The sequence below is a fragment of the Lipomyces oligophaga genome, assembly GCF_038497815.1.
Source record: "Lipomyces oligophaga strain CBS 7107 unplaced genomic scaffold V1516scaffold_2, whole genome shotgun sequence".
NCBI lineage: Eukaryota > Fungi > Ascomycota > Lipomycetes > Lipomycetales > Lipomycetaceae > Lipomyces > [Lipomyces] oligophaga.
Genome location: NW_027117786.1, coordinates 1,168,488 through 1,195,575, shown reverse-complemented (window position 1 = coordinate 1,195,575; position 27,088 = coordinate 1,168,488). Strand labels below are relative to the sequence as shown.

Here is a 27,088-nt window from a genome sequence, read left to right as displayed (position 1 = left end):
ACGTGGACATGTATACTGTGTATATATAATTCGAAGTTGGATGCGTGTAGTGATGATTAAAGAATATTTTGTATGTTTGGAAACTAAAAATTAAATTATTTGGCAAGGCCAAGAAGCGTTTTATTGGTTCAAAGCGAAATTCAACTCGGGAATGTAGATGAGGAAGAGAAATCGGATCAGATAAGATGAGAATCGATACAATCATACTGGTTTTAACCTCATACGAGTAAATTTGAATTTGTTACATCAAGATTTTAAACATGATAGACATGAATCTTTCATGGAGTTGAGTCATATAAAATTTTAATATATACAAAATAGTAACTTGAGCAATGCTTATCGACACGAACTCTCTAACCTCCAAGTCCCAACTCTCTCAATCAATAGAATGAAGCCCTGCATATTAGCACATCCAAGCCAATAGTACATAGTGGATCTATCAAAGATCACATATTACATGACATTCATTGTATGAGATATACTTTGTTATATATTTATAGACCTCAGAATGAATATAATCAAATCATTCTACAAAGTCCAAGTTCCAAGCTTCACGCAAGATCATGGCTCCGAATCACCGTACAGCGGTCCTGACATGCTCTCATCACTGCCATCTGAGATCATTGCTCAGATCGCAGTGTTTTTACCAACCCGAGATGCGCTGAGTTTGAGCCGAGCAAATCACCGCATTAACGAGTGTTTAGGTGACGATTTTTGGCGCGCAACGATATTCCAAAAGTTTGGCTCGTTTGGCGAACAGTCTGCAGATCAACTACGGACTGCGGGAAAAAACTACTCGTGGCCTCTAATTTGTGAAGCTATGGGGACTCAGTTCAAATTCTACTGTGCTGCACCAGGGTGGGGTATTATCTGGAACCAGCAACCGTATTGGAGTGTGCAGCCTTGTCCGTTTTCGGAGCATGGCTCGACTCTGAATTTGAAAATGGTATTCTGGCTCCATGTTTTCCGTACTGTCCGCATATTCCCAGGTGCATACAGAGTGGTATGGGGACTCTCAGTGTTGAATCGACGCAATCGTATTGATGGGATCAGATACCGAATTTCGATCTGGGATATGCAAACTAAAAACGAGCGCGGATATCCGGTCCGAGAAGCGATTTCGGACAAATGCTTGACGCCAAAGACTCTGGAATCTATATACAGCCAGAACTGGTGTGAAGTCGAGGTCGATACCGTTGTGATTCCTCCTCGCGATGATGGGGGATTCCAGTATATACTTGTCGAGGCCAGTGATCCAGGTCAACTTCCAAAGTATTCTTTGGTAGGTCCTTACATCTAACATGTCTGGCTGAACGCAACTAATCTGATCTAGGGTCTTGATTTTGTGGAATTACGTCCAGTCGAACTTGGCTCAGAACTTATTTCTCGAGAACAGCCTTTCCCTTTGAGATCGATGGCTATCGACATTGCCGCTAAACCATATCCCAAACATCATAAAACCGGCGCTTTGAAGGATGCTCAGCGAGAGCTTGCTGAGATATGTAATACCTTCAAAGACAGCTCAAACATGGTTTATTAATGCTGATTTATTTCATGGATCGGTCGTGGTTATAATTATTTTGGTATGGAGTTTGAGAGTTGTTGATAGTTGTGAATATATTCAATTAGTGTATTTACAATATTTGTATTACTTCCGTCCATTGAGAGCAATCAATCATCAGTTTTCCATAATTCTTTGCGCTTCTCTCTGTGAATTCGTGACTGCAGTTTTGCCGGCGACCACAACGCTCTACTTTCGTTTCTCTTTCGTAAAAAGCTCGCTTTCCCTGAGTCCGAGCCAATCCCATTACATACTATATGAACGAAGTTCTGCGAGCAGCCAAATTTCAACGACAGCGCTTTTTTTGTCCATTGCTGGGGATCTTGTTTTCGAAGACGCCGAATCTCTTCCACAGTTTGATCGTCAAGATGATATTGCTTTTCTTTGAATGTCTTGAGGGGTGGTGGTAGGACCTTGAGACACGGTAGAGAGGCAATATTGGCACGGATAGAAGCAGGAACAAATATATCGGGCGTATCGAAGGGACTTGCAGAGCTAGGCGGCGGATTGTAGGTTAATCCGGGAGGAAGTATCGGCGCTGCTCGGTTTGCTGCCGTCTTAGGATTGTACAGTGTCGGAAACGGTATCCGGAATTTTTCTGGATCTTTAAATTTCGTCACTTTAGATTTCGCATGTATAAGTTCCGTTCCAGCTGATGTCGTGCTGGAGTTCGATCTAGAAGAGCTGAAGTGTCGAGATGTAGAGGTCCATAACTGTGAAATATGCTTTGATATGCTAGTAGACTTGGGTGTCGCCATTGCCAATTTCATTGACATGGACATTAACCAAAATCTCATAAGAGAAGGGACTTCTAATGATTACTGATATTATTAAGAAAGCCAATATCAATACAGATATCGATAGTAGAAACCAAGTAACTAGCTAGTTCAATATATTGCATTAGAGAATTCTCGGAATACTCATCATGTGATATGAGGATGATCAAGATCCACTTCGCCGTAAATCACCCTGAGATCACCTGATTAGGGCTTTCTTGATCTTGTGACTGCTTATACCCTAATGCGATCAATACTATTGGGAGTTGATGATCACCAGCCGACCAAACGTCGCTGTGCAATTTTAAGATCCTCTTTGTTGCGATTATTAGATATTTGGTTAAGAGATCGTGCAACATAATGGCTTCAACACAGAAATCAGCCCTTTCCGACGTCGTCACGCGCGACTACACGATCCATCTTCACAAGCGTGTAAGTTTTTATAATAAGGAGTGTTCAACGAGACCTAGAATACTGACAGACTAGGTTCATGGAGTGCAGTTCAAGAAGCGTGCTCCCACGGCTGTGAAGGAGATTAAGGCCTTTACCTACAAGCACATGGTATGACCTTTTTAAATTGTATTGCTTGATATAACTAACGATTTAGGGTACTAAGGATGTTCGTCTTGATCCGCAGCTGAACAAGGAGATCTGGAAGCAAGGTATCAAAGGTGTCCCATACAGACTTCGTCTGCGTATCTCGCGGAAGCGCAACGACGAGGAAAAGGCTAAGGAACCTTTGTTTTCGTATGTCCAGGCTGTCAACGTCACTTCTTTCAAGAAGCTACAGACCACCGTTGTTGAGGAGTCATAGGCATTTTGTTGTGTTAGATTTATTGTATATTGGTACGAATAAAAGTCTGGTTCTACATTGCTTTTGGCTGAACTTTGTCTACAGTTCAGATATATCTCCCAATGTCATCTTCAAGCTGTGATGTTCCATCGTTTGCCATCAGATGGAGTATACCAATCTCCAATTAGCAATTAGATTTGTAAACTAATTCTGAAAGTTCTCAACGAGAAAGATTAACTTAATCCAATACGGAAAATATGTTCCAGTGTTAGGTCGTGGACCATTTCAAATTCAGCTTGCACTAAAACTGGATGTAGAACAATGCCTCTGCTGTTATAGATTTCATATCAACAGCTGGCAACTGATCATCAATCCCCAGCTAAAGAAAATATTACGTCGCTATTGCAACTAGAAATACAGGATATATGACATAAATACTCGTCAAAATGTTGCGCATAAAGATCACCATTTATTATCTAAACTATTTAGTATGCTCGCATATACAATTATTCACTTAATATACTACTTTCAACTCCATATTAGTCCACGCGTTGCGAGACTCTCTCATCTGATCACGTGAATAACTGCCAATTAAGGTATATTATACATATCTTTGAAGCAGCTCAACATCCATTCTTAATTAATATGAATCTACATATCTCTAAAATTCTCTGGGCAAAATTTTGATGATATTTTTTCTTGAAAAAAGTTTTTAAAAAAGTAATACTTATTTGATCGCCCACTGTATTATATCTGCACATGGCTATAGAAAAGAAATCATAATTTTCAATGAAATGCCCTTGTTCCCAATATGCATACTATATCCTTCACTAAACAGTTTGCAAAATTATCTAATTTCTCGTACAATATTACTCTGTTGTCAGAAAATTTGCATATTTGCGTCGTGCACCAAGAAAATGACCATATCTATCAACCACAAACGAGTTTGGTCGCAGTGGAGTGGTCCATTAGGTGCCCAAAATATGGTGTAGTATACAATCAGAATAGACTATGTAAAACGAATTAACAAGAACACTTACTTACGATTGCAAACAAACAGCCGAACATTACAGATAACGCTAATTTCAATTTGATAAGCAAATAATCAAGCACGATTCTTCGTTGTTTCGGGCTACCTAAAAGTTATGTGAATCGCTGAGATTATCTGCCTCAGAGTTGAGCAGAATCTACCGCGATTCATGTTTGCAAGGGATTCAAATCTTGATATCTGAAATTTCGTACAAGCACGTCGATATATCCTTGCAATTGGTTTATTGGCACTTTATCTTGCTCTATGCCATCTATTGATTTCGTGGAAGATACCGCACTTGAGCATCCGCAGATGGAATGGACAGTAGGATGCAGTTGCACGAACAAACTCGATATAGAGATATATCAAAATCTCCAGCAGAGTTAGTAAATAATTTGATTGTTGTATCAATTTTGAGGGAAATGGGTATATAAGGATCAGACATATGCGCAATAATCTCTCAGCACACTCTGCACTGAAGTATTGTGAGAATGTAGAATGTAGCTGAATAGAGAAACTTCTTTCCTAAGTGGTCAATGTGGTATTAATATACTTCTATATCTACTACATACCACAACATCGTATTTTGTTCAAATGCCTGTTTCGAAAAGGTAGTCCACCATCGGACGGTGGCTAATATCCCCCCCAGTTGTATTGAGTGACAGTCTATTCGATCAGCTATCAATTGAGATAGCTAAACACTGATTTTGTTAATATATACCACTCATATACTCTGGACCGCAAAATGCCAATACTCGCTATGCTCAAGATCATGAATAAACTGCGCGAAGAGGGCAACTTGAAAATCTTCGGAATGTCAATTTACACTTCACACGAGGTTGCCGAAATTGTTGATTTAAGTCGTCAGAATAGGCTCGTTCAGCCAAAGCTATACCAAGTTCGTTACAGCTGCATCTTCAGAGTGATCGAATTTCAACGTCTTCTGTTTTCTGATGATACGGCATCGATCTCGCTGTCTATAACCATCTTGTCGGTGGTCCACTGTCTGGAACTACAGCAAGACCGCTACCGATTTTATTAGCGACTAGTTTTCTCTAAACCACTATATGGGTACCGGATATTGGAGTCAGTACTTTAATGAAGCTTGCTCGGACGATTTGAATTTTGTCGAAGAAGCAGTTTCAAAACATGCTGAGCAGACTCTGACTTGAGTAGCGAAGATAAATCGCTGACCATTCAATAATCCAACTTGGATCAGCCACGGGCCGAAAAGGAGACGGTATTACTATTGGGAGCTAGTTTTTATAATCAGCTGGTGGCAAATCTAGATAGTCTAGAGAAGGATCTGAGGTTGCAAGATTTGTTGGACGCTCTCGATAGGCTGCCTGAGTAGCTTCGATGGACACTATTCTTGATTGGCATGAGAAGTTGGAGTATTCGTATAAATAATATTTATTTAATTGATCAAAAAATACAAATAATTACCAATCTAATAAAATAAGGTAGCTTTGTACTGGTATGAGTCAAGCCGAGCAAAGTTGTAATTAAATTATTACTATCAAAACAGTGCAGCGCCTGAGCGACAATATAAGAGATCGTGAATTCAAATGGCCGTACGGTTATACCAAATATGGCGCATTGAAGAGCACAATAATTTAAAATGCTTAGCAGTATAATTGAAAGTATTTTGTCTACAGCAGAAATCCAAACTTTAGCAAACAGTTTCAGGCTACGTCTTTCCCAAAATTTAGAATCCAGAATCCTGTACGACTTCAATTAATTTGTATCGAGCAAAATCGAACATGCGAAAGTGACACCCATTTTCCTGAGTTTGAAGTTTTCTCTAGAAAAATCAGCTTAAGCTTGAAAGCCAGCTCTCCTGAGAGAGAGGGAGAGAAAGAGAGAGAGAGAGAAAATACAAGATGTTTGCAAAGCTGGTTGATATGTCGCAAATCAAAGTTCATCGGCAAAGATATTCTGTCTCTGAAAATTTCACGGTACTTATATATATTCTCAGCAATAAAGTAGATCTTTAGATTTTAGTAAATGCCTTACAATTAGCAACTCATCACCAGCAAAGGTCATTCAGACAAATAATAAACGAGAACAAATCAAGTCGAATCTGTTCTTGCTCAGGCAGATCTGTACATGGTGATAATTACTTTAAATTTCAAACTTCACTCAGATCCTTCTATGTTGGAGATGTTGGATCTAAAATTATTAACTAACTCGCTTAAAAGTCATCTCGTCAATATCATCAATTCAACTAAATTGTCAAAATTTCTGAAATCCAAAAAAACTTATTGGCTCTACAGAAAACTACAAGGGACCAATCAACTAGGGTCAGAAATAACTAAATTTGGTAAATCTTCATAGCCAATCCAGAAATATTAAAAATCAACCAGTAGTCCTAGTTACCGACATATTTGAGCCGGAGATGTTTATTGCCTCACTGGAGTAATGATGCAGTAGATTACTCGGCCGAGTATTGGTATCGCGATAGTTTTCGGCTTGACCGAATCAGTCCTACAACAAAATCGACAATCTCTATAGGAATGCTTAGTTCTGACTACCTTAGGGCTAGACATCCAGGTGTGAATAATTGGTATCTGGCAGTTACAATCCAGACTTGAAATATAGAAAATCCGATCTGCCGTTTCAAATAAGGATTTATCTAGAATAAAATGCTGGAGTATCACAAAGTAACTTGAAGCCTGTATCAAAACCACAATATTTCAGAATTGTTCCAAGTCTGTGTAGAATCCAAGTTGCATAAAGAATATCTAACAATAGTTATGACACCTTTGTCATATCAACTTCTCATGTCGTTTCAAAGATTCTTAGGATGCTTGAGTGAACCTGATTGAGAAGTCGTAGCTAATCTCGAAATATCAATCAAGCAAGCGCTGATCCAAATCAAAGAGTAAATGGCCTTGTAACAGTTCAGATAAAGTTTCGAGAAGTAACAAATCAAACACCGCAGGAAGTCAAAATCGATAACATCCGTTATCAAACAGCAAGCTAATATCCGCGCTCATCGGCTTGAATTGCAGGGCGGATATAAATGGATATAGACGGATTTACTTCACCTATTTAAATATCTTCGAGAATACAATGGCTCCGCACAATATCTACTGCAGCATCAATTCAATTACGGCAATTTCTTGGAGATAGAACTGAAATGGCTGTCGCAAAGAACCGTGTTATTCTTGGTGAGGACATTGTTTTAAAAAAATTTAAGTGAAACTAATTTTTCTTTTCAGGCATGATGACCTTTGGTCCGCCTACGGTCACGTCTGCACGGATTACAGAAATCAGTGAAACTAAGCGCATACTGCAGATGTTTAAGGACCGAGGATATTGTGAGCTTGATACGGCAAGAGTCTACATGGATGGCGAGCAAGAGGCGTTCACAGCGAAAGCCGGATACAAAGACTACGGTTTCACTATCGCGACAAAGTGCTACCCTGCACTTCAAGGTGAACATTCGCCAGAAAGGTTAACGGAATTTTTGAACACCTCGTTGAAAGAGCTGAATACCAATTCAGTCGAAGTCTATTATCTTCATGCTCCTGATCGTAAAACTCCAATTCTCGATACGCTGAAGACGATGGACAAGTTGCACAAAGAGGGCAAGTTTAAAATTTTTGGAATCTCAAACTATGCTGCTTACGAGGTTACGGAGATGGTGGACCTGGCTCGTCAGTATGGACTTGTCCAACCCACACTATATCAAGCGCGTTATAACTGCATCACTCGAGTCATTGAACCAGAGCTGATCCCTGCTCTTAGACGTTATGGTATCGATATTGTCGTCTATAATCCTCTGGCAGGTGGTCTGCTTTCAGGGAAATACGGCAAAACTGCGCAGCCTACTGAAGGACGGTTCGATTTAAATAGCACTCAGGGAAGCGTCTATAGAAGCCGGTATTTCAAAGAGGCTTATTGGGACGCTCTCGATATCATCGAAGAGGCTGTCTCGAAGCATGCTGGCATTTCCTTGATCGAGGTAGCATTGCGTTGGGTCGCTAATCACTCTTTGCTCAAGCTCGGACCGGCAGCAGGCCAGACTGGTGACGGAATCATTATTGGTATCAGTTCCTATGAGCAATTAATGGACAATTTGGACGCTCTGGAGAAAGGTCCACTGCCACAAGATATTGTAGATGCTCTCGACAAGGCTGCGCGTGTTGCTTCGATGGATGCCCAGCCGTATTGGCTCGGAAAACTGGAATATTCTTATCAATATTAGTTCTTCAATCTTATTAGTATGGAATTGTTATTTATAATTATCAAGGATTACGTAACGTTGTGATTATGTAATTATAACAATAGCGAGGATACAATGGCACCAGATCTGAATCCACGTGCTATCTTGCCCCACAGTTGGCTGACCTACAACGTATGAGGTAGTCTTATCTGAATTCGCTAAGTGTTATACATAGGACACATTTCAATTCTTTGAATAGCAAAATACATTATACTGCTTGGTTTTTGATTATCAGACTGTCTTATGCCACCTCGAAAAGAAAAAGCTCCAATTGACCAATCGACATTGCGTCGCTCCTCTCGAGTTCTAGGACCTCCTTCGACCAAGGGCCTCGACTTGCCGGTCAAAAGGGCCAAACTTGACAAGACGGTGAAAGAGTCTAAAACGGATACTGAATTCGATGAGAAAGTCAAAGATGAAAAGAAGGATAAAGATAAAGATGAACCTGACGAAAAAGATGGATCAAAAACAAAAATTGCAGAAGAATCACCCTCAACCGAATTACAAATCGGCGACTCACTTCCAGACATCTCAATTCCGGACGATCAAGGAACAGAAACAAATCTCTCTACATTAACTGGTTCAATTGTCATTTTTGCTTATCCCAAGGCCAGCACTCCGGGCTGCACGCGTCAGGCCTGCGGTTTCCGCGATGATTATCCGCGGTTCGAAAAGGCTGGTGTCCGCGTTTTTGGACTCTCGGCAGACTCTATTTCCGCACAGGAAAAGTTTAAACTAAAACAGTCCCTGCCCTATCCGCTGTTAGCTGATACTCAGTATAAATTGATTGGACCGCTTGGTGCAAAGAAAACCGCAAAAGGCGGTATTACTAGATCGTACTGGATTGTGAAGGACGGCAAAATCGTTACGAAAGTCATCGGAGTCAAGCCCGAAGTCTCTGTAGAGAAGTCTCTGGCTGCACTGGTTTAATGCATCTTCGTATTTCCTTACTAGATTTGTTCCTGTGCAAATATCATGTATATTCTCTGCGACTCCTCTAACTTCTCATCATCCTTTCCATCTTCATGCAATTTCAACGTCACCTATAATCTCCAGTATTATATAACCCAATATCAACCTCCGACTTGCCCTCTCCGTCACCCCCAATGACAAGAGTGCTTCCGCCTGCCAACTTTTTCTTCTTTGAAAATTCTGACCTCAGCTCTTCCAGTTGCCGAATATACCCATTCTCAGACCCCGTCACGTAATGACCGTTAAACACACCAACTTCAAAATCCTTGATGCCAGGATTCTCCTGATTACACGCAGCGATCAAATCCGGCAAGGTCTGATAAATTACGTCATCCGCACCAATCGCCTCAGCTATCTGCTTCTCAGTCCGATTGTATGCAACCAATTCTTTCGTGTCGGCAAGATCAATCCCGTAGATATGGTTATGCCGGATTGGCGGTGCACAGCTCGCCACATAAACCTTTTTTGCACCTGCCTCGCGCGCCATCTGCACGATCTCTTTGCTTGTAGTTCCTCGTACAATTGAATCGTCGACAATCAACACGTTGCGGCCCTCAAATTCAAGTTCCATTGCGTTCAATTTCATCCGAACAGATGACTGCCGCGCTTTCTGGTTGGGCATGATAAAAGTCCGGCCAACGTATCGGTTCTTGACAAACCCTTCACGATATATTATCCCAAGTGTAATTGCCAGTTGCAGGGCCGCATTGCGCGACGTGTCTGGAACTGGAATGATCACATCCACGTTTTCTTTCAGCTTTTCTAGTCCCCCAAACCGCTGCGTGATATTCTCAGCAAGTTTATTGCCCATCGTCAAATGGCTCCGATATACGGATATTCCATCAAGAACTGAATCTGGACGGGCAAAGTATACGTACTCGAAAATATCTGGCGTGTACGATAACTGGGGAACCACTTGCCGAACAATCGGCTTCATCGTTGCCTTGGGGATGATAATCGCTTGACCAGGGAGAAGATCGCGGAAGACTTTACAACCTTGCGCCTTCAGAGCTACGCTCTCGCTAGCCATCAGATGATCAACAGATCCGTCGGCGTTCACTCGTTCACCATATACGAGCGGTCGAATGCCGTTCGCGTCCCGAAACGCAATCAAGCCATATCCAGCAACCATACCCGTGCAGGCAAACGCACCACGGCACATCCGGAAAACGCCAGCCAAAGCAGTGAAAATATCGTCGTCGTTCACTCGCACTTTATCTGTTTTCTCAAGCTCGCTCGCGAAAATGTTCAACAGCAGCTCTGAGTCCGAGTCAGTATTGATATGCCGGTGCACGTCTTGATCAAGATATTGTCTCAATTCTGGCGCATTGACGAGATTGCCATTCTATTTCGTTAGTATGAAGGTGCTATGAGAACAGTTCAGACTTACATGAGATAAAATAATACCATACGGCGAATTAACGTAGAAAGGCTGCGCTTCGGAGTTTGCAGACGTCCCGCTCGTCGGATATCGTACTATTTTTTTACCGTTAGCCCAAATAATTGACTGATGCTGTGGAATCGGCATTTAGTCCTCAAACGCCTATCATCCAAAAACGTACAATGACCAACACCCATATTTCCAATGAGGCCCTGAAGACGTTGACTATTGAACACGTCTCTTATCATGCCGTTACCCTTGCACTGATACAAACGTCCACGCGGTCCACAAGTGACTATTCCAGCAGCATCTTGCCCTCTATGTTGCATGAAATTCATTGCCTCCAAGAGCTGAGGAGCTGCGCAAGCCGACGAGTCGGCAAGCAGGATTCCGCAGATTCCGCACATTATAGCAAAGAATCTACCTCGCAAGAGACAAGAACTGACCACAAAAGACTCGAAAGCTCGCTCAATTGATCACAAAAACAAGATAATCAAATATAGCCAAGTGCAAGCCAGCCTTGAGCCTATTTAAAGCGGACTGCCGTTCTGCTCGTCCAGTATTTGAATGTTGGTCGGCGTTCGGAAAAAAAAATCAGCCATTGAGTATCCTCTCTGGTTGGGACAAAGCACATCCGTCAGTTCGATAATGTAGTTATGCAGGATACGCATATCTTCCCGATACAGTAATTCCCAACGCTCTCATGGTTAATCACGTGAATGTTCCGACTAATATGATGTCATATGCCCACCAGTGGAGATCATCACCATTAATGCAGATATAAGGCAGGGATATCGACCTTAAGATTTGGGGATTAGCGAAAATTCATTGTATTGCGTTAGTTCTAATCGCAGCTTTTTGTTTTAATCTACTTATTATTTTGAAGTTATCGACCTAATTTGAAGAAATGGTTGAGGAGGACGCTTCAGTTATAACGGTCGATTCCATGTCTGTCCAGGCTCCAACGACACCGGATAGCTTACGGAACGCGAATCTCGACACTCCTTCATCGACTTACTCAGCGACTTTACAGGACTATCTCAGCTCAGAACCGACTGCGGAGCTAACCGGATATGTGTATGGATACAGTAACGAGAATGAAAATGAGAATGATAATGAGAACAGCTCTCAAAACTCCAATGCCCCGCCCTCAAGACCAGAGTCAAGGTTGTCAACAATGTCAGGTCTTTCTACAACGGCTGTCAAGGACGGAGTTGAGGGAAGAAGAGTCCACCCGAGAGATATATATCAAGCACAGCTTTTAAATGCCACTCATCCAGATCTTCAGGAACTTACAGCGGCCAAACGATCGCAGTTTTCAGGCTCTCGACCGTCGAGCTTCGTGTCAAGTAGCAAGTCATCCCTGGCCGATGACCGTGACACCCTCAATCTAGATGCACCTACAGATCGGCCCGTCGAGCCAACACATCCCACTACTTAAGGTTTATCTTTTTGGATCTCTTGCCTGAGTTATATCTATTTTAATAGGATTCAATCAGTTTGGATTTCGATGTTCTATATCATGCAATGAATTTAACTATATGCCTGCATGCGAAATACTAGTTTCATCTGCGCGTCTTGTAAGGTAGATTGAAATAGCCTTCCCAGATCCAACGCTGAATTACCAAAATATTCCTCGTCCACTAAATGCCGTTAGTTTTGTACAATGTCAATCGATTCAGAAGACTCACTATAGTCGCCCTCCTGTGCTGACAACCCTTGCAGGAGAGAGCACAACTCATATAAAACTTCGGCTTTCTTCTCGTGAATAATTCTGTTCCGCAATATATCCTGAAGAGGCTCACAGAGACTATCCAGCAATTCACTATTTCATTAGCTGCTACTCACATCTTCGGCCTGTGACTTACTATACTACATCCTCCCCCTGGGGAAAAATGGCATAAAACAACTCATATTCATCCGAACATACGGTTCGTATATATGCCAAACTCTGTCTAGTCTATATAATATCAGTCATCAGCTCCTCATTAAATCATATTTACATACCAACTGTAACAGATCGCTTAGAGTGTTGCGCATGTCTGTCACTTGTTTTGTTATCACAGGTAAAACCAACTTAGCGCGAACTCCATTATAGTATTTGAAACAGTCGCCCAGTAAACTAGAATATTCTTCTTGACCTTCTGATCTTGTTTGTATTTCCTCCATCAGTCCATGCAAAATCGGCGCATCCACTCGGAACTTTGTGTAAAAGAGCGCCGACTGAGTCGCATCATTTAACGCTTTTGCAGCAATACGGGATTGCACGTCATTCGTCACTTCGCGAATACTGTTGATAAAATAAACCCGAATCAAAGTCAGAGCTCGAGTCATACACTGTTTGAATCGCATTTGATAGAGATCAATACCGTTGAAATTGGGATGAGTCTCTGTATATTCGATACATCGGTCCAAGGTTGCCAACATTTGTTTGAATCCCTCATGCGCGACAAAATCTGTTCCTGGAACATTTAATCGCTTTGTAATTTCTTCGAGCATGTTAAAAGGTACCAAATGATTCTCAATTTCAGTTGCCAGAGCGTCCAGTCTCTGTTGTTCTACCGATAGCGCATCGCAGGATGCCTGAAAACTGGAAGTTTGGCGCTTGACAGAGTCAAAGCCAAGAGCAAGGGCATCAAGAAATTTTAGTGTTCTATCAGCTTGAAGCATGAACACCCGGCACGATTCAAGATGTGACTGCGCAGTATCGCGAAATTGTCTGTTTTCGTCAGCAACACTAAGCCCTGTACAGATTAAAATGTAAATGCGTACACAAAATTCAAGTCTTCAGCTTCTTGTAGTTCCTTCTGCATTTCATCATAGAGATTCAGATATTGTGCCTTTTCGGTCGTAGCCTGCCGAATTGTTGACTTCTCCGGTTTGGTGAATGGATAAGTGATCAAATACGAGCTTAATGACGAACCAGAATTTGTGAAACCTCTGCCTCGTCGTAATCGTAATATCGAAGACATTGAATGTACTCGTCGAATTGGAACAGAATATTCAGGAATTTCGTGCGTTGACTTTTGAGACTGGACTAGTTCTTCCACTACTTCCCGTAATCCCTGCCGACCATCCTGAGACTGAAAGTTTAGATTTCCATCCTTCTACCTCAAACATAGCATCATTTCTTGTCTCAACTTACAAGGGAAACATGCTCTAATGCGACATCCTGAAGAATCGACTTTCGACGTCGACGATGCTTCTGCGGTGCTGGCTGAGGCGCGTACTGTTGAGGGCTGACGTGATACGCCCAATCATCATACATTATCGCCTCAAAATAAGTCTTTCATAAGCTGGATCCAGTCGGTTGTGTTAATAAAGAGCATGGAAATAAGCTATCGCTTATAATTAATTGTCATGTTTGGTTGTATGAAGGAAATCACTGACGATATAACCAAAAACACAGCAATTGAGGCCGTATACGCGAAATGTTGTCGCATATATCCCTGCAACCTGGTGGAATTGATTCCCACCCTTGCCAGAACAGATCAAGTCTTCATTTATTATATAATGGGATTGAAGTGACACTAATTATTCAATTGGTTTTCACATCCGCCAGTCATGGCACTTTTAACTAAGTTCAAGCGAAGGTTTTTCCGCAAGAGCGGATTTCGGTCGCTGACCGCCTTAGTACCTGTTCTATCAGTCTTACTTTCAATCGGAGGTTTGGCCTGGCTATTTGTGTTGCCTTTAGATGGACAATATCGACGAACGTATATTTCCGAAAATGCGCTGTTACCAGGGCAAGCGCACACCTATTTTCGTGATTCGGAAGAAAATATAGTTCGAGCCTTCAGAGAAGAAATTAGAATACTGAAACATGCATCTGAATCAGAGTAAGTTGGCTTGCGTTCTGTTAAGCACAGCTAACCAAAGTAGACGTACTGAAGCGCTCATTAGTTTTTTGCGTGATATCGGATATAAAAGTGATTCACATTGGTGGACGGTCTCACACAATAATGAGGTCAAGGCAGGTGTGAATGTCTATGGAGTTTTACATGCTCCTCGAGGAGATACGACCGAGTCGATGGTTCTCATTGCGCCATGGATCAATGTTGAGGGGGAATTTAACGAAGGTGGTGTTGCTCTGGCTATTGCCTTAGCTCGATATTTGACTCAGTGGTCTATTTGGTCGAAAGACATCATTCTAGTGATCCCGTCAGATACCAGTTTTGGTCTGAGCAAATGGGTCGAGGATTATCATCAAAGCGCATTGTCAGCTTCCAGTGGGTCTATTCAAGGTGGAATAGTGCTGGATTTCCCAGGCCAAGAAGAACACATCGACGCCATTGAGGTCCACTATGCAGGATATCAGGGCCAGCTGCCAAATCTGGATTTAATTAATACGGTAGTACTAATATGTGGACACATGCATATGAATGTTGTCATCCAGAACGTAGAAGGACCGGACAAGAAATATGAAAACCGCGCAAAAACTTTGTTTCATGGGATCATGGACCAAACCATTGCGGGATTCTATCAGAGGGGTCATGGCCATGAACCATTCAGTGGATGGCGGATCGACGTCGTTACGTTGACTGCTCGAGTCTCTGAACATGGCAAGATTAGTCAAATGGAATATGGAAAGCTTGCTGAGTCAACCTTGCGCTCAATAAACAATCTACTCGAACATTTTCATCAATCTTTTTTTTTTTACTTAATGTTGTCTCCTTGGTTGTTTGTTAGTATAGGTACCTACATTCCCTCCGCAATCTTGCTTGGGGCTAGTTTTACCGTCAAAGGGATCTATTTATTCTATATTTCGAACCGTTCAGGCAGATCAACCTTGTTACCAGCCTTGGCATTTTGTATTAATGTACTACTGGGCTGCGTTCTCGTATTTATTGTTACAGTTTGGACACCATTGAAGGTAAGATTTTTGGTAGTTTGATAGATTTGAGTTAACGTCTGGTGAGTATTTACTTGTGGAAATGGTTGGTGTCAGTATTGTGAGCCTGATGCTTCCGATAATATTTAGAATCGGGATTGCAGAAAAGACGAAGTCGTTCATTAATCGTATTCGGGCTTTTTCGTTGATCTACGTGGGTCTGTTTCTTACTACTCTGAGTACTCTGAACTTTTCGCTAGCACTAATTCTCGGAGTTTTATTTTTCCCGTTTGGAAATTTAGTCATTGTGAGACAGCCGTCGACCAAAGTCCAGCAACTGTTCACATCACTATGCTCTGCAGTTTGCTTGACCATCACATGTCCTTGGATCTGTATATCGGTATATTTTTATTATGCTGTCTATCCATCTGGTGACGGTTTAGAGGACTTCATAACCGGGATTATGTGGAACTATCGAGGATTAGGAGTCAGTGTGTTTGTATTGACAATATTTTTGGTATGGTTGCCGATTTGGGTCGTTACTTGTGCTGCTGTTGCTATTTCTGTGAATACTTGGGAGAAGAGAGATGAAAGTGGTGACATGATCGACAAACAAATTCCCAAGGGAAGTAAACAGGAACACGAGCAAAAATTGATAGAGGTACAGGAAAAGGAAAAGGAAAAGGAAAAGGAAAAGGAACAGGAAAGAGAATTGAAAGGGAAAATGAGGACTAGGAAAGGTAACAGAGAGAAGGAAAAAGTTTCATCATGATATTGTATATAGTCAGCTACATAATTGCATTGCTCATCAACTCAATATGATCAGTTAAGACTAGCAAATAACTCAAAGTTATTTATTCTTATTATATTTCAAATATGTCTGCATTTAAGCAATTTTACATAGATTGGATAAACTCAATATTCTTACTCGTGACCTACAGCACCACGTTATTGTAATTAACACGACTGAATGTCCTTCTGCGCAAAATCAAGTTTCTCCATCAAAGGAACATAGAAATTTTTCTCAAAATAACGGTAATCTGAGAGTCTAATAACTAATAACAGCTGAAGGGCAGGTATTCGAAATGGACGAGTAATGCACTTGGGTTGGATTGAAGCGCTGTATTGGGAAGTGAATAAACAACATACAAAATATTTTATTGTTTATATAGTTTTGTTAGTTAACTATCAATATTTAATTTATTAGTATCATTCCAGTACGCAATATAATACTAGATATAATAATAATTCAATGATATAATAATATAATAATATAATAATATAATAATATAATAATGGTATATCGAGTTGGTATGTATAGTCTGTTTTCGTTACCTCGTCGAACTGACCATACGGTCAAGAAATATCAAAATCGTCACGAGCAGCCTGTCAAGGCGCCGAATGCAAATCACAAGGATTGAAAATAATGAAAGGTGAACTACGACTGGGCGTATATGTCACTATAGCCGAGCATCAGTCATTTCAATGGCGACACTGGTCAGTTATCGCTCTTGAGTTGGACGGATTGAGGAATCTGATTACAGAAGGAAATGTGTTACTAAACGAGTAATGGACAATATCAAGCAAGAAATCAAGAATCTCGATGATCTTGACGGTTTTTCGGAACTGGATTCCGAGAGCCAACAAATCGTAAAGAGTACAGTGACACATGAACTGGAAACATCTGGTCCGCACGTAGATTCAACTGATCTACATGAAACACATGGACCGATGAACGGGCATGGAACGGACAATCATCACCAGGATCAAAATGAAAAGGTGAATGTAGTGAAAGAGTCAAAGTCAGTAATTATCCCGGATTCATTACGTCTGTTATTTATCTAACCAGACTAGCTCAATCCGAAAACGTGGAAGACCGCGCTTATCTGAAGCAGAGAAGGGAGTAAGTTTGAACACGTAACTAAGACAGTTCTCTGCCAACACGATCTACAGAAAGCACAGAAGGCTCGACTACAAGAAATCGAAGCAGCACGTCTACGCGGCGAACTGCCTGAAAAGCGACGGCGTGGCCGGCCGAAGAAAGGCGAAGAGCCTCCAAGGAAACTCAAAATCCCAGCACCTCCGCCCACGTCCACAACTAAAAGAAGCAGAGGACGGCCGAGAAAGTTCATATTCGTCGATTACGACAATTTGACAGATGCCACCGTAGCAGAAGCTGAAAGGACTTGAGTTCAAATGGACTGAAAGGAGTAGTACGAATCATAGCAGTAATGAATTTCAAGCTGGCCAATCGCAAGAGGTCTATATTTTATTTACTTATTTCCCAATTCAGAAATTACCACAGCAACCCCGCCGCTTGCATTTACCGATAAACCAAAGCTCGCCGAATACGTCACATCGTCTACCCATCGCACTCTAAATTTCGACGCCGCTTTGCACTTGGTCAAGAAGAGTAGATCTTCATAGTGGCGGATACTAGACCAGAAGAATATAAATTTTGGCTCTTTTAGTATTAACACAACAAAAATAGCTATTACTCATTTTTGATTAAATTCAATATTAGTGCCCTCGACATAGATTTTTTTAACTAAGCTGGACCCTCAGCGGATGAGCGCCATGTCGTCCTTGTTCCAAGCGATCATACGCCCTGCTGATGACTTCACCAGTATATTGAATGCCTCCGGCTCAAAGGGTGCTCGTAAACGACGTTCACATCACCGAATTCAATTGATTGACCGCTCTGGATACGACCAGGATGACGAAGAAGGGTATAGGCCACTTATTTCAGACCAGCCTCGATCCGTCGAGAGCCCAGTGTATCCTGCCAATCGCTCGAGAACTCCAAGTGAATCGCGAGCTCAGATTGCTGCTCCACCAAATCTATCGACGGGCGCAGGTGAAGACGATAACAGTAGCAACTGCGACAATAACGAAGTCGGAACCGAAACCGAAACCGAAACCGAGAACGCTGATGAAAATGTTGATGAATCAGCACCCTTACTGAGCAACGAGACTCCTCATAAACTACGAGCCTACCGACGGCGATGCGGTGCCGGTTTGGAACGAGCGGTCTTGCGGTTTTTTTCGTGCATTTGCATTTGCTGTCCGACTTCATTCGACAATTTGGGCGACGAAAGTGAGTATCTTATCAACGATGATGGCGCCATGATACCGGTTATCCCGTCGAAGTATAGGAAAAAAGGATACAAGCAGCTGCAGGAGCAAATTGACATGCAGGATCGTCGAAGACAGCATTTGGCCAAATTCATTTCGGACACTGATTCAAGTTCAGACTACGATATTCTCTATGAGAATCAGCGTGGTTTCTTCTTTTTCGGCGAGCCGTTGTTTTCATCCCAGAGTCTGGTTCAAATTGATCCTCCGTCATGGCAGGACCTAGAAAATCAGTATTCCCCTGTTGATATTCTCACCGCCGCCGTTCCAGATCCCTCATGGGAGTGGGCATGGCATACTTGGTATATCGACATGGCGTATGATGTCGACAGTCAGGGTTGGTCATATGCATTTTACTTTCGTTCTCGGAACTGGCACGGGTCGCATAACTGGTTCACTTCATTCGTTAGGCGGCGACGTTGGATTAGAAAGCGGCAACGAGTTAAACATTTAGATTCGTCTGATAATTTGGATTTAGATGTTTTAGGACCTATTCTTGACCGTGATCGGAAACGAAAGCCATCGTCAGTTGTGGAAGGTTTTGCACCGGAATATTTTACTGTTGAATCTTATTGGTTTAAAGCGCGGGCACGCAAGAATATGATCAAAAATATCAAGCAGCGAAATGCTGTCGATAGTTTTGCCACTTCAAGACCACTACTTGCGATTCAAGAGCATAATGAGGCGGATAGTTCCGCTCTACACCCTGAAATTCGTCGCATCGTTAAGCAGGAGCTGGACTCTAAACCTGACGAAGAGGAACAAGAATTTGACTATGACTTTTCATTTCTAGATGACGATGGGGATGAAGATGAAGATGAAGATGAACAATTGCCAGGAAGTGCACGAATGTTTAGTATTGGTCATTTACTACGCAAGTTACGTCGACAGCGACTTGATCGGCAAAAAATTGATTCCATCGAGAGGTTTGTGTGTGAAGGTGGAGAGGATATCGTATTATTGGGTTCTCTAATGGAGGAGATCGTTTCTTATCTGGTTTTTCAACAATCTAGACGCGAATTGTTGCGATCATTGTTGTACTACTACCGCCAGATTCGATCCTACACGCGAAAATCGAAAGGGTTATCCGGAATCGAGGGGGAAGGGGAGGAATTTAAAGCGGCTGCTGTGGCACATTCGAAAATTCATGAAGAACATATTGATTTAGATTTTGTGAATATGACTCCGAGAGATCTCAGTATTCGGCGCAAAGCGCTTCATCAAGCGATTTTAGTTGCTCGTCGGGAAGTGCTTAAACTGGATTTCTACAGTGATCGAAAGTTGTCAAACAAAGAATATGCGAAAGCAGATTTGTTGAGCGATTCTTACACGAAGAATGATCCGATGATGGGTCGATTGGCTCCGGACGATGATGAGAGAACTTTTGATGAGGCTTTGAATGTGGAAGATGTTGAGGAGGACAGTGACGGAGATGACGGTCCTGGAGTTGATGAAAATATTGGAGAGTCTTCAAATACTTTTGTCGATGACGATGACACGTCTACTATTACAGGTCAATCTATCGGGAAGCAGTCGCCACTTGCGAATTCGGCTGGGAGAAGTTTACAAGATCAAACTTTGCAGCTAGGTGTTGGTCAGAAAGTATTAAATTTTGTAACTCGGCAAACATGATGTTTATTCACTCTTTTTTTCTATTGCATAAAGGTCCCTCATATTTGGATGAGTAGTAGGACTATATAAGGATTTAAGGCGCTTGGCTTATTCTATATTTGTTTTGGCATATCGTCCCTCGTTTACGAAATTAATGTATTGGCAATCATTGTTCCATAATTAGGAGTTAAATTTTGCAGATATTTCAAAAATAGTAGCGATTAACAGCTAGAGTTTTGAGATAATTGACAAGCCAGTCTCTATTCATCAGTTGGACGAGATGCTTTAGCAGAAAAACACTTTCATGATCAGAAGAGATTCATTGATAGACTAGCTTGCTCCGTGTCCAAGACAGGTTTCTATTGCGAAGCACTGTCGAGATTCAGTCTGGCTTGTCCGATATCTTATCTACTCGTCAACTATCAGCTGTTGTGCTAAGTTGCAGGTAATTCTCATCGCTTTTCAGATCTAAAATCTGTGAATAATAATCCGCTGACTGTAAACAGCCAAATACTTTGACCTGATCCATTAGTAATACTGATCCAAGAATTTCTTGGATGAACTTCTACGATATAAATCTATCACGTGCACAACGCGTCGGTTTGGGACCGACCTAAGACGCGCTTGGACGCGTCCTTTCCTTTCCCATTACACTCACTATTCATCATTAAAATAATCCTTTACTAAATCTAATTCTAAACCGTGATTAACAAATTCAATAATGTTTCGAGCACAGAAAAAACGAACACTAGAGAGAACTAATTTCGGACTAGAAGTACACCGTGATCAAGCATATCCGGATCGATTGAACTTCTACAGTGTACCGCCGAATGCGGAAATCACGATAGAGGAATTTGAGAATTGGGCTGTTGATCGATTGCGCGTGCTGAGTGAGATCGAGGGATGTTTGGTTCGAAATCGGACGGGCAAACAACTTGAGCAAGTTGTCCGGCCTTCCATGGAAAAATACATACCGCTGTCTAGATCGACTTCTGGATCTGGAACCGCAATCAGCGGGGGAAAGGTCGATACGGACTACGAGCGCAAGAAAGATTACTATTCGCATTATATCTTACGTTTAGCATTTTGCAAAAGTGAAGAATTACGTCGTCGCTTTGTCAAGGCAGAGTCAATTTTGTTCCGATTACGGTATACAGCCTCCGATATCAGTGAACAGCAGTCTTTGTTATCACGTTATGATTTCGGATGGGTGCTAGTGTCCGAAGAAGAGAAAACAGAGCTACAAGATTTTCTAGTTTTTGCCAGTGAATCAGGGTCACCATCCGTGATGAACCCTACTGCAGAAACATTTTATAAAGTTCCATTCGAACGAGTGCCGGAACTTATAGAAAGTCGTCGCGTATTTGTTAAATCTGGAGATGCATATGTGCCGTCTGGTTTACAGGTAAACCTGATAGTCAGTGAATTTGGTGATCGACTTGGCCGCGCACTGGATCTAACTGCTCGCGCGCTACCCCGACTAGATGAGGATGACCGGCTAGTTCCTGTCTTGGATCATCTGGCGAAAGGATTCGTAGAACCAGAGTACAATCCGGAGTCGACATCGTCGATATCGGGCACCATCACGGCAGTACAGGTTGATGGTCTTGTCAACCATTATCCACTTTGCATGCGCACAATGCAGAAAGCGTTGCTGCGTGACCATCATTTGAAGTACTTCGGTCGCCAACAATATGGCCTCTTCCTCAAGGGCATCGGACTCAATGTGGAGGAAGCCCTCACGTTCTGGCGGTCGCATTTCAAACATAGTCCAGATCAATTCAATAAAGACTACAGATACAATATCAGACATAACTACGGCTTGGAGGGTGCACGAAAAAACTATCGGCCGATGAGCTGTGTGCAGATCATCAACGATGCAGCACCTGGACCCGGAGACTCGCATGGATGTCCATTTAGAACATTTTCGGAGGACCATCTGGCAGGCGCGCTGTCAGAAATTGGAATCAACGATTCAACTACGCTCCGCCTTATCAAAGACGATATCCGCACTAAGCAATTTCATGTCGCCTGTACTCGTGTGTTCGAACAGACCCATAAATCTGCAGGCGCAAAGTCTACTATTGGAACGGCAGTCGGCCAAGAATCAATCACGCATCCTAATTTATATTTTGATAGAAGCATGCAGTTTACAAGCCAGGTCATCAACATTGAAACTGCCTCGGCGCCTGCAAGTTGATAATGCATTGTGTCAAGTTGAGTCTTGGTATCCCTGACAAAAACTCATGTATTATATATATATACGAATAACTTAAGAATCCATTATACCTCCAAATAAAAATAAAGCAAAAATTAATATAAAAATGTGAAAACAAAATTGTCAATTAACCAAACCAAACTCAGTACTTCTCTAGCTCTACCGATTTGTCGGGAGCCTCAGTAAGAATGGCCTCGAGCTCGGAACCGTTATTAGCCGAGCCTTCAATCTCAAGCGCGTTCTCAGCTTCTGCGGATGGTTCTTCCTTGATAAACAGATTGAGAAATAATCCAAGGAAAGCAGTCACTGTAAATCCGGATTCCAGAAAGATTACTATGGCATCGAGGAATCCCCGCAAAGCATGGTTATCACCGCTGTAGGTGAACACGTATTCAAACCAATCGGGAACAAGAATGGCACCGAAACCAATTGCAAGAGATGCAGAAAGAATGAATCTAGTCCGTCGAGTGAATGGAACAGTGGCAATGATACGAAGACCAGAAACCGCGACGGAAGTAAACAGAAACGTTGTCATGCCTCCAAGAACGGACGAGGGAATGGCGACCAGCGCAGCGGCGAACTTTGAAAACACTCCCATGATCACTAAGAAGAAGCAGCAGAAGAATCCGGCAGTCCGATTGGCACATTTGGTGAGCGAAATGACACCGTTATTCTGCGCGAACGTCGACATTGGCGTCATGGTCATCAGACCGGCGAGAATGCCGTTCAATCCATCAGCAAGAACTCCTCCCTGAATTCGCGAGTCAAAGGTCTCACCTTCGACTTCGAGACGAGAAACGTCGCAGGTGGCAGTGATATCACCAATAGCTTCCATCATAAGCACGAGGAACACTGATAGCATCGGCAATACCACAGGTCCATAGATCTTGAGCTTAAACGTGTGGACCCAAATAAATGTTACGGCAGGAGCAGCATCGATTGTAGAGCGATCGAAATAGTTGCATGCACCGGCAACAATGCAGCCTACAAGAAGTCCCATGACAACAGCGCAAGACTGCATCAGAGGAGAGCCCCACTTTTCACAGATAATGATTGTGATGAAAACCAAGAAGCCTAGACCAATGAACTCGGCAGCTCCCCATTCCAAAGGATGCGGAGCATTAATGTTAGGACACAGCATGTACAGTCCCTCAGTGGGATGGTCGATGCAAGTTCCCGTACCGCCTCCCCAGTTCTGGAATCCAGTCTCGATCAAATGGACACCGATCAGCAAGACGGTGGGACCGGTTACAATCGGTGGGAAGGCCTTCTTCAGAATTCTGGGTGGTGTGAATGATAAGAGGACCTCAAGCAAGGCACAGAGGCAGGTTGTGCCGATGATCATGCCGTATCCATCCGGGCAAGGCAACTTGTTTCCATCGGCATCGGTTGGGCAATCGCCGTTCTCATACATTTTGCTAAACGCTCCTGTAGCTGCAGGAATGGTCGCAAACGAAGTTCCGACAACAGAGATCAAGCCCGTTCCGATATAATACTTTGTGAATGGGATATGGACTCGTGTGATTTGAATGGCTGAAAGCAGGCCACAGCAGATTAAAGAAACAGAGACGAGATATTGTTGAAGATCAGAATCTAAATTTGCACCGGAAGTTCCGCTGAGAATCAGTGCAGGAGATACAACGCCTGCAAGCATTGCAAGAGCATGCTGGAACCCGAGAATGATTGCCAGAACGAGCGGGATTTGATCGTTCAAACCAAAGAACGGACCTTCTTTCTGCTCCCGCTTGAGGAATGGAACTCTGGGCGTGAACAGATACGCATAGTCGTAGTCTCCGAGCCAGCCCTCGCGCGCGAGAAATTGAGATTTCATGCGCGATGCAAAGGAAGGCTTGACAGCAGTTGAAGGATGGGCAAGCGAGCCGGCGTTTGTGCCGTCATCATAGGCTACAGCAGCAGCGGCGACCATGATGAGCCAGAAGTAGATAGTACTGAGAATGCAAGATTCTGTAGAGAAAGAAGATGGAGTAAGTTCAGGTCAGAGAGTAGAGGCGAAAGCCAGTCTTTTATAGAAGATGCGCGCGGGATGGTCTGAGTGGTAGAAGACTGGAATCGGCACAGAAAAAGTTCTTCATCCGAGCTAGTGATAAGATATGCATGTTGGCTGGACGAGACAATCTAGATACGCTGCATCAAAACCGTTCATCCACGCTGATTTCCGCAACTCAATTACGCTTGGTCTTGAGACCTGTTGCCGAGGAGGGAAGGAGCGAGAAAGGAGGCTGATTGCAGCTACTGGCAGCTATCGGCGGCAGACTTCTCGAATCCAGCCCGTCGGACCTGAACGAAGAATTGTTTGCTTGCGCTTGTCAGAATACTTCGGCCGAGATTTCGACAACTACGAGCTGACAACGGCAGGTTGAAATTTCTTAGTTTTGTCCGATCGAAATCGTTGAAACTGAGACTGTTTTTAATTAGGCTGGTAGCAAAATGCCATATCTGTGAGCACACTCTGGAAAGCCCCGCGCCAAAGAAGCTTTACACTACAGGACAGGAAGCAAAACCCGTACTCCGCAGCCATGGATCACTTGCCGGTTTCGCACGCGACCATGAAACGTTTACTTCCTTCTTTTTTTTCGTCGAGTACTCGCTCGATGCCGATGAACAGTCAGCGGGCATAGACCAGCGTTGGTCACTTCTTTTTTTCAGGGATTGGCTCAGCTACAACGTTGCGTGTGGACTCCTTGTTCGCCCATCTGCTCGAATCGACAAACCCTATCTGGCTGCTTGCGCTGCGGTTTCTACGTACAGCTCGGCCTTATCCGCCTGCGTTTGTTGCGTTTGTTACGGTTGAATCTGCTGCTGCTTCTGCTTCTGCTGCCCCAGGATCTGCTGAGCGTCCATCGCTTTAATACGATCTGTGTCTCGCACTCATGACTCGTTTCTGTGTCTCGCATTCCTTCTTATCTTATCACCAATATCTGGTAAGAGCTATCTTAGACTTTTCGACGCCTATCCTTGTCCTGCTGCCCACTCCTGTGCTTCTCCTGCCTTGTTTTTCTGGCTTTCTGCTTTCTCCTGCGACGCAATCGGTTTACCCCGAACTCTGCTCAGCGGTGCCTTCTAGCCGCCCCGACCAGGCTAATATTCTAAACGCCTCTATTGATTCGTTACCTCTTCGCTGTTCTCCTTGACCAATTGTCTGCGGCGGTGGCGGACAGCCATTTTTTTCTACCGAGCCTCTGTTGGACTCGATCTTATTGTCTGGGCCCCTCGTCTCAGTTCCGTGGCGCTCTCCAAGCCCGGATTGGCTGGGAGCTCTGACCCACTTGTCGTTGGTTTTGGTACAGTGCGGGATGACCCACCATTAGTGTCCCAATTGCCGGTCATGGCCGTGGAAAGAGAGAATCAGAATAGAGCATCAGTCTCACGGCCTCGCGCGTACACATTTTCGAATGGTTCTGGATGTTTGAATATTTGATTGAAATCAGCATTATTATTTCTGTGAAGTGAACGTACTCGGCCAAACCCTGTGTCTACAACCAATTTACGTCAGCCAATTTGTTGCTCACCATCGTTTTTTATCCTCGGTCGTCCGACTCAAAAAGTATTTGGCCGACTCGGCGGCACCGACCACAACTCACGAGCATCATCATGACCAAACTGCTCTAAACGGTAGACGCACATCCGGTTGTAGATGAAGGACTCCATCTTAAAAAAAATTTTCTCTTTGTCTTGGTATTTGTGCTCTGTCTCGTTTGGGACATGTCCTTGGAGGCGCTTGAAATCATGCGAAATACCGGACATGTGCAACCGGCACTCACCAACGCTATCTAGCTGTCCCTAGCGGCCACTCCTGAACATCGGTGGTCCGCATCATTGCTCATTGAGAGTCTTGGGGCCTATTTTCTTGTATTAGTAAGATGACAGTCTATTACGAGTAGAAAGAAAAAATTTTGTCCTCTAGCCTTCTACATTTCTGGGGTCATAATGCGGTTTCTTGATCCGGTGATTTGCGCAGACTGATGACAATCGACCGACTTAAACCCCGATACTATGTTTTTGGCAATTATTTCCATAATTTGACCGTTTGAGCGATTAGCGTAGAAATATATTGAAATCGTCTTAATCGAACTACCAAGAAGAAATCAAGAACGACATGTAATTTGCGAAATAGACCCAATCGTGAACAGTCGTACAGCTATCCTAGATTTGACTAAATATAGCCAAGGTAGTTGCCAGACATAGTAAAAAGATACTATTGGCCTATATATTCAATAAAATTAGAGTAATCATGGTCATATTCAAAGTTGATATTGACTGATTGGCATTGCTAAGCAATCATTACGATTCCTGTCCGCTCTGATCCAGCTACGAAATCGATTAACTGAATATATCAATTTATCTACAATTCAAAAATATCAATGACGTTCTTTAAATCTGCATCAAAAGCAACTGCATCTTGAATATCATTTTCGACTACGACTCCTCTCAGATCACTCGCCTTTTACGGTCCATTTTCCATCCTCTGCCTTCCCTCGGCCGTCCCCGAATGATCAATTCAGAATGTATCACGTGATTTACAATCTGC

General features: G+C 42.9%; 12 protein-coding genes across 12 annotated transcripts; 8 read left to right on the top strand and 4 right to left on the bottom strand.

Moving 5' to 3' along the window:
• Nucleotides 1–379: 379 nt before the first annotated feature.
• V1516DRAFT_671271 (uncharacterized protein) lies at nucleotides 380–1,677 on the top strand. The gene is made up of 2 exons (XM_066921532.1): nucleotides 380–1,282; nucleotides 1,334–1,677. Exons 1-2 carry the CDS (start codon nucleotides 509–511, stop codon nucleotides 1,538–1,540), a joined length of 981 nt encoding a protein of 326 aa, XP_066779075.1. The 5' UTR covers nucleotides 380–508; the 3' UTR covers nucleotides 1,541–1,677.
• V1516DRAFT_671270 (mitochondrial 54S ribosomal protein mL58) lies at nucleotides 1,598–2,440 on the bottom strand. Its single transcript, XM_066921531.1, has one exon. It carries the CDS (start codon nucleotides 2,356–2,358, stop codon nucleotides 1,672–1,674), a length of 687 nt encoding a protein of 228 aa, XP_066779074.1. The 5' UTR covers nucleotides 2,359–2,440; the 3' UTR covers nucleotides 1,598–1,671.
• Nucleotides 2,441–2,652: 212 nt separating this feature from the next.
• Nucleotides 2,653–3,212, top strand: V1516DRAFT_634311 (60S ribosomal protein eL31). Its single transcript, XM_066919991.1, has 3 exons — nucleotides 2,653–2,769; nucleotides 2,824–2,898; nucleotides 2,945–3,212. Exons 1-3 carry the CDS (start codon nucleotides 2,698–2,700, stop codon nucleotides 3,149–3,151), a joined length of 354 nt encoding a protein of 117 aa, XP_066779073.1. The 5' UTR covers nucleotides 2,653–2,697; the 3' UTR covers nucleotides 3,152–3,212.
• Nucleotides 3,213–6,900: 3,688 nt separating this feature from the next.
• V1516DRAFT_197158 (NADP-dependent oxidoreductase domain-containing protein) lies at nucleotides 6,901–8,504 on the top strand. The gene is made up of 2 exons (XM_066918724.1): nucleotides 6,901–7,333; nucleotides 7,385–8,504. The coding sequence occupies exons 1-2, from the start codon at nucleotides 7,303–7,305 to the stop codon at nucleotides 8,371–8,373; spliced, it is 1,020 nt and encodes a 339-aa protein (XP_066779072.1). The 5' UTR covers nucleotides 6,901–7,302; the 3' UTR covers nucleotides 8,374–8,504.
• Nucleotides 8,505–8,535: 31 nt separating this feature from the next.
• Nucleotides 8,536–9,476, top strand: V1516DRAFT_671257 (thioredoxin-like protein). Its single transcript, XM_066921530.1, has one exon. The coding sequence runs from the start codon at nucleotides 8,635–8,637 to the stop codon at nucleotides 9,319–9,321; it is 687 nt and encodes a 228-aa protein (XP_066779071.1). The 5' UTR covers nucleotides 8,536–8,634; the 3' UTR covers nucleotides 9,322–9,476.
• V1516DRAFT_197229 (phosphoribosyltransferase-like protein) lies at nucleotides 9,376–11,371 on the bottom strand. The gene is made up of 3 exons (XM_066918726.1): nucleotides 10,926–11,371; nucleotides 10,754–10,839; nucleotides 9,376–10,708 (listed from the first exon to the last, which is right to left on the bottom strand). Exons 1-3 carry the CDS (start codon nucleotides 11,149–11,151, stop codon nucleotides 9,431–9,433), a joined length of 1,590 nt encoding a protein of 529 aa, XP_066779070.1. The 5' UTR covers nucleotides 11,152–11,371; the 3' UTR covers nucleotides 9,376–9,430.
• Nucleotides 11,372–12,209: 838 nt separating this feature from the next.
• On the bottom strand, nucleotides 12,210–14,099 carry V1516DRAFT_671252 (Sec34-like family-domain-containing protein). Its single transcript, XM_066921529.1, has 5 exons — nucleotides 13,517–14,099; nucleotides 12,752–13,463; nucleotides 12,613–12,704; nucleotides 12,436–12,569; nucleotides 12,210–12,387 (listed from the first exon to the last, which is right to left on the bottom strand). Exons 1-5 carry the CDS (start codon nucleotides 13,714–13,716, stop codon nucleotides 12,278–12,280), a joined length of 1,248 nt encoding a protein of 415 aa, XP_066779069.1. The 5' UTR covers nucleotides 13,717–14,099; the 3' UTR covers nucleotides 12,210–12,277.
• On the top strand, nucleotides 13,987–16,393 carry V1516DRAFT_710646 (Gaa1-like protein). The gene is made up of 3 exons (XM_066924250.1): nucleotides 13,987–14,583; nucleotides 14,627–15,617; nucleotides 15,664–16,393. The coding sequence occupies exons 1-3, from the start codon at nucleotides 14,309–14,311 to the stop codon at nucleotides 16,345–16,347; spliced, it is 1,950 nt and encodes a 649-aa protein (XP_066779068.1). The 5' UTR covers nucleotides 13,987–14,308; the 3' UTR covers nucleotides 16,348–16,393.
• A 367-nt stretch (nucleotides 16,394–16,760) lies between these two features.
• V1516DRAFT_671244 (poly polymerase and DNA-ligase Zn-finger region-domain-containing protein) lies at nucleotides 16,761–17,964 on the top strand. Its single transcript, XM_066921528.1, has 5 exons — nucleotides 16,761–16,886; nucleotides 16,937–17,072; nucleotides 17,123–17,377; nucleotides 17,430–17,478; nucleotides 17,529–17,964. The coding sequence occupies exons 1-5, from the start codon at nucleotides 16,871–16,873 to the stop codon at nucleotides 17,763–17,765; spliced, it is 693 nt and encodes a 230-aa protein (XP_066779067.1). The 5' UTR covers nucleotides 16,761–16,870; the 3' UTR covers nucleotides 17,766–17,964.
• V1516DRAFT_671243 (uncharacterized protein) lies at nucleotides 17,965–20,766 on the top strand. Its single transcript, XM_066921527.1, has one exon. It carries the CDS (start codon nucleotides 18,144–18,146, stop codon nucleotides 20,340–20,342), a length of 2,199 nt encoding a protein of 732 aa, XP_066779066.1. The 5' UTR covers nucleotides 17,965–18,143; the 3' UTR covers nucleotides 20,343–20,766.
• A 222-nt stretch (nucleotides 20,767–20,988) lies between these two features.
• V1516DRAFT_671242 (eukaryotic and archaeal DNA primase, large subunit-domain-containing protein) lies at nucleotides 20,989–22,628 on the top strand. Its single transcript, XM_066921526.1, has one exon. The coding sequence runs from the start codon at nucleotides 21,043–21,045 to the stop codon at nucleotides 22,519–22,521; it is 1,479 nt and encodes a 492-aa protein (XP_066779065.1). The 5' UTR covers nucleotides 20,989–21,042; the 3' UTR covers nucleotides 22,522–22,628.
• V1516DRAFT_197169 (permease family-domain-containing protein) lies at nucleotides 22,602–24,558 on the bottom strand. The gene has a single exon (XM_066918725.1). The coding sequence runs from the start codon at nucleotides 24,464–24,466 to the stop codon at nucleotides 22,682–22,684; it is 1,785 nt and encodes a 594-aa protein (XP_066779064.1). The 5' UTR covers nucleotides 24,467–24,558; the 3' UTR covers nucleotides 22,602–22,681.
• Between the last annotated feature and the right edge of the window lie 2,530 nt (nucleotides 24,559–27,088).

Coding starts and splice junctions, on each gene's coding strand:
- V1516DRAFT_671252 (XM_066921529.1), bottom strand. CDS start 13,716: ATGTCTTCGATATTACGATTACGACGAGGCAGAGGTTTCACAAATTCT. Junction 13,464..13,516: donor GCTGAAGACTTGAATTTTGT/GTACGCATTTAC, acceptor TGACGAAAACAG/ACAATTTCGCGATACTGCGC. Junction 12,388..12,435: donor AGCACAGGAGGGCGACTATA/GTGAGTCTTCTG, acceptor AACGGCATTTAG/TGGACGAGGAATATTTTGGT.
- V1516DRAFT_710646 (XM_066924250.1), top strand. CDS start 14,309: ATGGCACTTTTAACTAAGTTCAAGCGAAGGTTTTTCCGCAAGAGCGGA. Junction 14,584..14,626: donor AAACATGCATCTGAATCAGA/GTAAGTTGGCTT, acceptor TAACCAAAGTAG/ACGTACTGAAGCGCTCATTA. Junction 15,618..15,663: donor CAGTTTGGACACCATTGAAG/GTAAGATTTTTG, acceptor ACGTCTGGTGAG/TATTTACTTGTGGAAATGGT.
- V1516DRAFT_197229 (XM_066918726.1), bottom strand. CDS start 11,151: ATGTGCGGAATCTGCGGAATCCTGCTTGCCGACTCGTCGGCTTGCGCA. Junction 10,840..10,925: donor AAATATGGGTGTTGGTCATT/GTACGTTTTTGG, acceptor GTAAAAAAATAG/TACGATATCCGACGAGCGGG. Junction 10,709..10,753: donor ATGGTATTATTTTATCTCAT/GTAAGTCTGAAC, acceptor CTAACGAAATAG/AATGGCAATCTCGTCAATGC.
- V1516DRAFT_671257 (XM_066921530.1), top strand. CDS start 8,635: ATGCCACCTCGAAAAGAAAAAGCTCCAATTGACCAATCGACATTGCGT.
- V1516DRAFT_197169 (XM_066918725.1), bottom strand. CDS start 24,466: ATGGTCGCCGCTGCTGCTGTAGCCTATGATGACGGCACAAACGCCGGC.
- V1516DRAFT_671244 (XM_066921528.1), top strand. Junction 17,073..17,122: donor TCATTTCAATGGCGACACTG/GTCAGTTATCGC, acceptor TGATTACAGAAG/GAAATGTGTTACTAAACGAG. Junction 17,378..17,429: donor AATGTAGTGAAAGAGTCAAA/GTCAGTAATTAT, acceptor TAACCAGACTAG/CTCAATCCGAAAACGTGGAA.
- V1516DRAFT_671270 (XM_066921531.1), bottom strand. CDS start 2,358: ATGAGATTTTGGTTAATGTCCATGTCAATGAAATTGGCAATGGCGACA.
- V1516DRAFT_197158 (XM_066918724.1), top strand. CDS start 7,303: ATGGCTGTCGCAAAGAACCGTGTTATTCTTG. Junction 7,334..7,384: donor AAAGAACCGTGTTATTCTTG/GTGAGGACATTG, acceptor TTTTCTTTTCAG/GCATGATGACCTTTGGTCCG.
- V1516DRAFT_671242 (XM_066921526.1), top strand. CDS start 21,043: ATGTTTCGAGCACAGAAAAAACGAACACTAGAGAGAACTAATTTCGGA.
- V1516DRAFT_671243 (XM_066921527.1), top strand. CDS start 18,144: ATGAGCGCCATGTCGTCCTTGTTCCAAGCGATCATACGCCCTGCTGAT.
- V1516DRAFT_634311 (XM_066919991.1), top strand. CDS start 2,698: ATGGCTTCAACACAGAAATCAGCCCTTTCCGACGTCGTCACGCGCGAC. Junction 2,770..2,823: donor CGATCCATCTTCACAAGCGT/GTAAGTTTTTAT, acceptor CTGACAGACTAG/GTTCATGGAGTGCAGTTCAA. Junction 2,899..2,944: donor CCTTTACCTACAAGCACATG/GTATGACCTTTT, acceptor CTAACGATTTAG/GGTACTAAGGATGTTCGTCT.
- V1516DRAFT_671271 (XM_066921532.1), top strand. CDS start 509: ATGAATATAATCAAATCATTCTACAAAGTCCAAGTTCCAAGCTTCACG. Junction 1,283..1,333: donor AACTTCCAAAGTATTCTTTG/GTAGGTCCTTAC, acceptor AATCTGATCTAG/GGTCTTGATTTTGTGGAATT.